Below are 10314 nucleotides of genomic sequence, written 5' to 3'. Positions count from 1 at the left end.
AGAGGCAGAAAAGTGTATTTGTTAGTCAATTCATTTGGGGCTAGAGACCTCATTACACTGTAAATACCACTGTCGTCATCGGAAAGATTCATAGATATTTTGCCTTTTGTTGATTGTTGTAACAAAAATGTTGTTGAGATAAGCATGATGACATCATTTTAGGAATACTGGCGTCAACTTCAAAATAAAGTTTTGGGTAATAATTTTTCAAAATTGCTTATCTTACGAAATTTAATAAGCCTGTTAACAAAATTCATTCATTTCAAAAAATATCCAACCATACTTGGAAAACTATCAATATAATAATTTCAGTGAATTTCGTTTACAATTGTATCAATAACATAAATAGTCATTTGCACCGAGACAATCTCTGCTATCAATTACTTATTAGTATTTGACTGTATTTAATCAGAGTAGATCATTGAAATCAATATTAATGATTCAGTATTTATTGATGTTCACTTTGAGATTAGCTAAACAACCAACATTGTAATGATATCGTATCAGTATCAAATATTTGAGTTTCCGATTTTACCGCAGAACCTACAACCTATTCAAGATTATCTTCACCATTCAATTCAGGTTTATTTGATACAACTCCATGATTCTCTAGGCATCTAACATAATATGAAAATTCATGAAGGTAAAATTTTAACCCTTAAAGTCTAACCCAAATCTCAGTAAATCTTTACATTTTAAATGTTCCCAATAAAATTTGGTTGATGCGCTGATATCACTTTTAGAGTACAAATTGATAATCAGCGATTCAGTTAAATGATTATGAAAATTGGGGTAAACAATTGTTAAAATAGATACAGATAGAAATAAGTGGATTCATGGTACAAAACGTAAAGATACAATATTCAAAACCACATCTTCACCGTTGCTCTAGAATCAATATTTAGCATTTCTTTAATTTGGCATTTAATAATAAGCTAGATATTAACAATTATTATTAAATGGAAACAGAAAGAAAAATTAATAATAATTGAGTATTTGATATTTAATAAAATATTATGACGTAAATGTAACTTATGAAATATTCCCTTTCACATTCTGTGAAATGTTTGTACAACTGTGGCGATCCAGCCTGAATCGTCCAGCCTCTCCTAAAAGCAGAGAGCAATGAACAGCATTCATTGAATACTCTCTATTTTGACTTGTTTTTTAGTAGGAATAGCTTTTATATTTTTATTTGATGGATTAACAAATGTTCCAGAGCTGATTGTTTTCATTTTTTTTATTTACCCTGTTTATTTATTGATTTTAATTTTTATTTATTATTTCGGATTATTGCAAGATTATCAACTCACAAGGTAAGTTGCTTGAATTTGTGTTTTTCACCTTATTTCCCACAATGTTATTCTTTTACTCATTTTATTTTTAACTGTATTCTGATGGATGGCATTTCTTTCTTCTATCTTCTCTATTGTTCTTTTCAGGTATCTCTATTTGACAATGCTTAACCTGAATGTGCCTGATAGTTGCTATTAAAACACTGATATCTCATTAGAATTTTCCTGTTGAATTAAATTAATATTTTTGCTACCATGACAACGTTTCTTTTCTGTTAAGAATGTCAATTTAAATTAATGAACGGAAAAGATAAAAGCCTTAATTAAATAATTTAAAGAATCACATTCATTTTATACATAAATATCGTTACCATCAGCATTTCATCATGAGCTGGGATAAGATAACATTCATCTGTCGTGATGGTTGTATTACTGGCAATCGTTTTATCTTGACTAACTACTCGCGTTTACTTGGAGAAGCTTTGGAATCATATCAATCCAAGGCTCCTCTTTCCAGTGGTTTAAACGGCAATAAACCGGCTGTTCACTTGAAAAACAATTCAATACGAGATCTAAAGTGCCTTTTTCATGTGCTTTATTCATTGACTTATGCTGAAGTCAGTAATCCTAGATTGACTGGGCTGCAAAATGTTGCTCGTTTGTTGGATATAGAATTGACATTAAGAAATGGACGCAATGGTTTCATCAGAGTTATGGCATCGCCTGTGCCTTATCGTGATCCTATTAATGGCGGTGCCGGCTCCATTGGTGTAATCACATCTGCAGCTGCTATCGCTGCTACCTCTGCAGTCTCTAGACCTCCAACTCCCGAAACTCCACCTTCACCAGTCAATAATAGAAACTCAGGAAATGTAAACAATCCATCAAATGACGTTCATACCAAATCAAGTTCAGTTATTGTGAGACCAGGAGTCAAAGACGCATCTTCAAGAGATCCTAGACTTGAAAAAAATAGAAAACGACGTGTGGATCAAGCATCGCAGAAAAATTCGTCCATAGCAAATGATGGCACTCAAACTGACCCTGAGCTTGAATTGGACTATCCTTACGATGAAAAACCCAATATGCTTGAAGAAAGGAGTTATAGTGTTGACATGAATGAAAATGAATTGGAATTGAGGGGTTATACTTCTTTCATCGACGATAATCAAGACGGGAACCATAACAGAATTTCATATGATATTAATTATAACGATGTTTCTTATGATTCAAATGGGAGTCCAGTTAAATTACGAAAAAACGGACCTGGGGCCGGGCTTTACAGTACCAAAAAATATTACACTAAAACAGCAAACAAAGATGAATACACTTGCAATCTCTGCAACTATGTTGTACATTGTTGGACCTCAATCAAAGCTCATATTGAGACTCAACATTACCACCTTGAATTCCGGTGTAAAAGATGTCCTTTTGTTTCTGTTTGGAGGGCTGATATTGTTAAACATATTCGCAATTATCATAAATCACGAACAAGTTCTGAAGACACTTATGTAACAAGACAAAGAAAAGAGTTTTCTAGTGAACCTGATTTAAATCCTGAACCTTCTCTTGAACCAGAGGTAAGTTACTGTCAACGCAATTATTATTTGAAATATTACAATCTTTTCCTTTCTCTTTTCTGTTCTGCAGAACACAATGGAAATCATTAATTCAGTTAATGGCAATGAAATTAAAATTGAGCAATCGGACGATCTTCCATCAAATCTTTCACATCAAGATCTCATTGAGGATGAAGAAGAAGAAATCGACGAAGAAGATGATTTGAAAGAACCTTTAATTGAAGGCAATAAAAGTCTAACATCTAGCTCGGTTAAACCATTCGAGAGATTATCATCACGCATTCCTGATATAAATAAAGATTGTTATGAAGTTATCAGAGTAGGCAACAAGAAGGTTTACCAATGCATTTCTTGTGCGAAAGAATGTAAAACTTATTGTGGAATCAGAGAACACCAATATTCTACACATTACGGATACATTTGTATCTGTAATCATTGTGATGTCAAATACAGATCAAGATCAAACATGTTCAAAGTAAGTTAAATTTGAAGTTTTTCGTAGAAACGCAATTCATTAATCCCATTTTTTTGTTTCTTGCTACTTTTAAACAGCACCTCAATCTAGCTCATCAAATCGTCAAAAATTTCACTCAACACTTCGGCTATTTAGTAGAAGATGGACACCAAAAGATACCCGAGATACCCCAGGAATCAGTTGATTCTTCTGGAAAATTCAAATGTAAAATATGCTCTAATAATTTCTCGGACAAAGAAATAATCATCAATCATCTTGTTTACAAACATCGAATCAAAAGCGATGTCACTCCGTTCTACGAAGAAATTGACGAACAAACAAACCAATTAAACCAATCATAATTTTCCTAAGCTACGATCTCTTCCAAACATTTTTTTCGATATGGATAAAAAATTTAGCTCAAGCAATCAGAATAGACAACAGTTTGATGATATTATTGAAGAGATTGAATCTAATCATGAATCTCATTCCAATGAGAGTGATATTATTTCAATGCCTGACATTGATTAACCCAAAATGAAAAAATAAAGACTCGTGGTAACGAGTTTGAGGCTACCATAAATCGAGTTAATAATCTCTGAAAAGTCATTATTCAATCAATGCCTTTTTACTGGATGGCCAACACTAGCTTTATCCAAACGTACTCGAAATGCTTTAGAGAAGCTACTGTACAGTGAAAATAATCGTCTCTATCACAAGCTTGGCCTTAATTGGAAACTAGGCAAAGAAAGATGTCACTCTAACAATTCATTCATGGATTATGTCCTCATCATTGAATTTCTTCCTAAACACCATATTTATTTACCTGATTGACAGTTTACATTCAAACAAACCATTTAAAATCAGCCTTTCTTCTTGACCTTAAAGTCTGTTTCATTTTCTTTCAGCATTTTATCATCAAATATATCTTTTGTTTTATTTTAAATCAGGTCAACGGAACTTTCAAAGCCAATCAACCATATGTGTGGTTAACAAAATTTCTGAAATTAAATTTTGCGATTGTAGCTTGTCAAAAATTTCAATCGACCCCATAAATGATTATTGTATGTTATTCAAATCGGTTAAACTATTGATATCATCCAGTGTCAATTTTTGTTAGCTAAGCAAGAAATGACTACAATTATATAATAAGTGTATCCATAATCAAATGATCAACAATAAACTTACATGGCAAGTAACTTAATTGGTACGGGCAGATCAAAATAAAAGGTTAAATGGAAAGCCCGTGTCAGAAAACCCTTAAAAACATTAATCTCCCGTGGAGGAAATCAATCTGAAAAAAGTTACAGGGTCGCAAATGTTTTAATCACGGAGGTCAAAATGATTAATAAAATCGAAGTAGGGATAGATTTTTTTCAAACTAAACTATTTAGGTGTAATTGATCATGGGGGATGCAAATCTGAAATAAATTTATTCTTAAAGTTTTTTGTTTTCGAAAAAATCGCAAAAAACCACGAAAACAGCCGATAAATATTTCTGGATAAAATTTAAATATGAAAAAAACTTTCTTTTTAAATGAAGCTTCAATACAAACATTTATGTGGCACCTGATAAATTATTTAGCTCGTTTTTTACATTCTGACAAGGAACTAATTTCTTGATTTGAGCCAATGTATCAACAGTGGCACCAGCAATTGAGTCACTTTACAATCTCTTTCGGATGATGTACTGAGTTAATGATGAAAACATTAATTGTCGGTGAAATAAGATGATCCTTTGAAATATCCAATATTATTGAAAAAACATAAGTGAATTGTAAACACGCTGAAAGGTTAATTATGTCGATTTGTAGCTCGACACTGGATAAATTTACAGAGCTGAAAATACATTCAATAAAAGTGTTCTATGCTCTTTCTAATGCTGTATAAATTATGTTCGTCGGTTGTTTATTTCTGTTAAAATAGTAAGGTCGCCAGAATGACTTGCAGTATTATATTCCCAATGTAAATACATTGACTTTTGACTTCGGGGATGTTAATGATTTAAGAGATGTAATCAAGTACCAGTAATCAAACATACACTGTGATGCATGGCATTAAGGACACTGGTTAATTCTGGTTTATTAATGATAACCAATGATAATTACAGTAGTATTACACTTATTCAATATTTTTGGAGATTCGCCATCTATTGGAATAATTAATACTTTTCTCTTAGTTCATTAATTTTTCTCTTTCTCTTTGTTTTTTTTCTTGAGTGTTTCTGATTGGCCAAAATTAGAATAAAAAATTAGAAAGAAAAGTGTAAGAGAAAAGTATTAATTATTCCAATAGATGGCGAATCTTCAAAAATATTGAATAAGTGTAATACTACTGTAGTTATTTTTTCAGCAATTTTATGTTGCTTTAGTTATAAAATGTTATTGTACTGAGTACAAACCAAATCGGTTGGTTAGTTTGAATTTAATTTAAATAAGCAAAATTTATTATCACAGATCTTGTTGCACGGCATTAAGGACATTCGACAATTTGATTCATTTAGACCTAATAATGAGTGCTAGCACCATTTTTCGCAATAACCTCAACTAAACGATCCTTCATTGACATTATATTAGTTTAAATCATTGATTGATCGATCCGATGCCACTCATGAACAATCGACTGTTTGCGTTCGTCGATTGAGTTGTACTGACGGCCTTTACCATAGATTCTTCGAGCTAAAATAGACCAAACATTTTCAATTGGGTTTAAATCTGGTGATCTCGATGGCAATGGCAGTAATTCGATTCCTTTTGATGCAATCCAATCTTTAGTCGCTTTTGAGGTATGAATCGTTGCGTTATCCTGCTGGAAAATTGGATTGACACCACACATTTCATAGATTGATGGGACCAAGAATGTATCCAAAATATCGATATAACCACTTGAATTAACATTTTAGGACAAAAAACGATGTCTGTAGTACCATTGTACGTGATTCCAGCCCATATCATTACGCCACCACCACCGAACTGACGCTTGGAGAATTGCACTTCAGGCTGATTCAGGTTTCGCCAGTGACATTTGTACCCATCAGAACCATCCAAATTGAATCTTTTTTCATCCGAGAACATCACTTTGAACCATTTATCCACAAAGTCGATATGGTCTTTGGCAAATTGCAAACGCAGCTTCTTATGCTCCATTGACAAAGGTGGTTTAGTGTTCGGCTTCCGAAAGTCGACATGTTCTGCTCTTTTTGCAGCTCTGTAAACAGTTGAACGATGACAATCAACACCATCACTCGAGATACCTCCGCACATGACATTTTATCGTTTGATAATAGGCGTAAAGCTTGCCGAGTATCATGGTCATTCAATTTATACGAAGGTCCACCGCGATTATTTTGATTGTATTGATCCGGATGGTTGATAACTCTCTCAACAGCACTTTTCGACCTTCCAATTTTATCAGCAATCACTCTTATCGATAAACCTTGGTCACGATAAGCCATAATTTGACCAATTTCTCGATCACTTATGTCTGCACCTCTACCCATTATATAACTCAATTTAAAAACAATGAACTTTCAAAAATTGAACAAAAACATCGAAAAATATGTTATTACAAAGAATAGATAACTTGGAATGGTCAGATTGCGCGCAAAAAGGGCCATTTATAGTCAAAACATGAAGTGTCCTTAATACCATGCATCAACTCCATATGGTCAACATATGAAGATTAACAATTAGTAGGGCTAATTAGCAAAATTTCCGAATTTTGAGTGCCTAATCTGGCTTAAAATGTGATAATAAACATATAACAATAAGAATCCCTTCAATTGGATTAAATTCATTGATTCCTGGGAAATTCGCGGTGTCCTTAATGCTATGCATCACAGTGTATATCATTAGTTAGAGCCCGGAAAGACAAAGATATAATATAAATCAATGTTGAAAATTATGTGGCTGATGAGAGTAGTAATAAAAAGCACGACATAGCGCAGTGGTGCACTGCGCTAGCCGTACTTTTTTTCTCTTTCTTTTTTCCCTTTCTTTTCTCCATTACCATTAATAACAAATGATACAATATTATGTAATATTAAATAAGTTTCAATGAATCTCAATAGATGTAATTCCACACAACTGTCTAGACTTATGCTAGTTTTTTCTTTCAATAATGATTTTTAAATTGAATTTTCACCACAAACACATTTGTGATCGAAATGAAACTCTTCTTGTGGCTGACACACATTGAATCCAAGAGTTTTTCAAACTCATAGTCATTATAATCATAATAGTTGATATTTCGCTATTATATATTTGCTCATCACCAGAAAAACCTCCTCAACAGCTTCCTAACAGTAGCCATGAATCATCTCCAATTTCAGGTAAAGAGCCGACAGAAAATTGTCATCTTTAACAATTGTCTCGAATAGATAAAGACATTTTTCAGTCCCCGTCAGTTGTTAAAAATTGAGGAATCTTCCGAATAAGCTTTAATTAGTTCTGTTCTCTGGAACACGAATGCGCGTTGATGATAAGTTCGCAACCATACGTCCAGTGCCCCTGTTTCATGTTCATGTCTCATCTTCGCGTCGTCCATCATTAGTGTAACTATTTCTTTTTCCTATTTTTGCATTACGTTGATCAGTAAGAAGACTTCTCCACTGGTTAACTCAGGAAATAGCAACGTCGTTATTCAAAAGTTTCTCTATTTGAGTGGGAGTTTTCCATAACTCAGAGGGTGTAGTTTGTATGTCGTCGCAATGTGTGCTCTCTATCTCTCTTGTATCGATTTTATGTATCTACTTATTCTCGTCCTATTTAGGCTGTAAATCTCGTACTCCAGTATATTGAGAGGCTTTTGCTTCAGCGTCATTCACGTATGTATCTCAGTTTTCTCCTTACTTACAAGGGAAGGTCATGAATTGTAAAATCGATTTTGTTTCAAAAATGTTTTATTTCATTAAGGCAGGGGTGGGTGAGTACAAAAATAGCTAAATTAGCGGCCACCTTTTTTGAATATGAGAAATATTCCAAATACAAAGGAAGTTATTGAAAAAGTTGAATTGAACTTAAAAGTGCAAATGAGCTGGTTTCATGAGGTGTTTCAGGCACAAATATTTGCAGCAATGAGCACACATAATAAATGCAAATTTATCGCAATCAAAGCTGCAAGTTTTGTCATGGCAGTTGAAAATTGTATCTTTTGGGTGAGAGAAACTCTCAACTTCCACTGGATATCCCGATTTCTTCCATGCGTACCTTATCATATTTCGGAAAATGGGTGCACGAAATTGATTCCAGATAACCACTTGCATATCATGATTGTTTTTCTATCGTGTACTTGAACGTCTGGGTATTCCAATTGCGTTCGGGTTACCAATCTTTTTGCAAAGTCTTTCCATTGTCGAAAGAAAAACACATCAAGGGGTTGCAAAAATGAAGTTGAACCTTGTGGTAGTATTTTCAAATTTATCTCTTTGTCCTGTATGGCAAATAGATCTTTGTGTTTATGAATTGTAAATGAATCCATTAAAAGCAAACATTTTTGCTCCACTTCTGAATCCAGAGCGGCCATCTTTCTCTTTCAGTACTATCATAAAGTTTGGTGAAAGTGTTCCATCAGCAGTTATTATGGGTTGAATTGTATACGAATGTGTGGTAGCATTTCGTGAACCAACAACGCATAAAGTTTCCCTTTCACCCATGTGAGATAGCGTTCTATTACCATGGATTTCATAATTAAATCCAGACTGGTCTGTATTTATGATTTCATTTGGTTGATAATTGTTCCAATGATTTTCTTGGAGCTCTTGCAAAAAAACAACACCTTCATTCTCTATTTCTTCATGCTCAAATGTATAGCGAGTAGAAACAAACTTTGTTATTTTTCTAGAAACAATCTCATTGTTTATCTTGAAAACTTTAATCCATGAATCTGTTGCACTGAAATTAGTTAATCCGATTTCCCTTGCTTTGGATAGGGCCCATCTCTTGATATCATTGTCATGAAAAGCATGGAAGTTATTTCTTGCTTCAACGCACTTCTCCCTACATTCTTTCGATACAATTTGAAATTTTTCTCTATTTGTACCCATTTTTTCAACATAATTACGAAAACGAGAAATGTAACACTTTCTTATCGAAGTGTGGTCCATTACCTCGATCAATCTACCTTTATACCATAATTTCCCATTCAAAACTCGGAGTAAGTGGTCCCTTAGCATTGGGTCAATTGTTATAGCAACCTGGTTGTAGTTGGTATATTGAGAACCAAAGAGTTTCCAAAATTCAAAGGTTTTCTCTTTGAAGTTTTTCCCCTTGAAATTGAAAGAGCGGAGTTCTTGGATCGTTGCTTTCATGTCCATTCCTGTTAACCGTTTATCCAACCATATCTTGATTATTGGAAATCTTAGAGCGTTTGGTGTTGCAGACAGACCAGCGTTCGAGTTGTTTATTAGCTCAGTTAGTTTCTTCTGGCCATCTTCCCTGTCTACCGTTATTGTCGCACCTGTGTCACTTTCCGTGATCGAAATGAGTCTTCCAAAATATTCGTCAACGTCTCCGATGAAATCAGTAGTCATACCCCGTTTATATTCTGGACCGGTAACTTGTAAACTGTAACCTCTATCTCCACTGGAGGTCCACGGTATTATGTGATCGCTTTGGGCCATATTGTTATCAAACTTTATGTTTTTCGGCTGTGTAACGTTGTAGGTTGTATCTGAGCTTACCACGACGAGTGGTCTTTTGTTGGGGCTTGATGTAGAGCCATTAGATTGTCGTAGTTCTGCCGGTTGTAGCTGCACTCCAGGATTCCTGAGTGATCTTATTAATACTCCTCGTGCGCTTGTTTCAGCATCCTGATTCGTTATCTGTTAGTCTACCGGTTCAATTATAGTTGTTGGCTGACCTCCATCCGAACTGTTCATTATCCTTGTAATATCTACAATCTTGTTAATGTAAGATTGATGGAAGTGTTCCTCTTTGTTTTGCTTGATGTCTGCCATACCTTTTCCTAATAGTCTAATGAGGTTCAG

General features: G+C 34.1%; 1 protein-coding gene across 1 annotated transcript; it reads left to right on the top strand.

Moving 5' to 3' along the window:
- The first annotated feature begins 913 nt into the window (after positions 1-913).
- Positions 914-4385, top strand: LOC107371579 (uncharacterized). Its single transcript, XM_015939706.3, has 4 exons — positions 914-1316; positions 1443-2875; positions 2946-3350; positions 3428-4385. Exons 2-4 carry the CDS (start codon positions 1682-1684, stop codon positions 3689-3691), a joined length of 1863 nt encoding a protein of 620 aa, XP_015795192.2. The 5' UTR covers positions 914-1316; positions 1443-1681; the 3' UTR covers positions 3692-4385.
- The last annotated feature ends 5929 nt before the right edge of the window (positions 4386-10314 follow it).

This window comes from Tetranychus urticae, chromosome 2 (genome assembly GCF_039701765.1).
Source record: "Tetranychus urticae isolate SD_2017Ah chromosome 2, NJAU_TeUrti_SD_1.0, whole genome shotgun sequence".
NCBI lineage: Eukaryota > Metazoa > Arthropoda > Arachnida > Trombidiformes > Tetranychidae > Tetranychus > Tetranychus urticae.
This window is presented reverse-complemented; position numbering and strand designations above follow the sequence as displayed.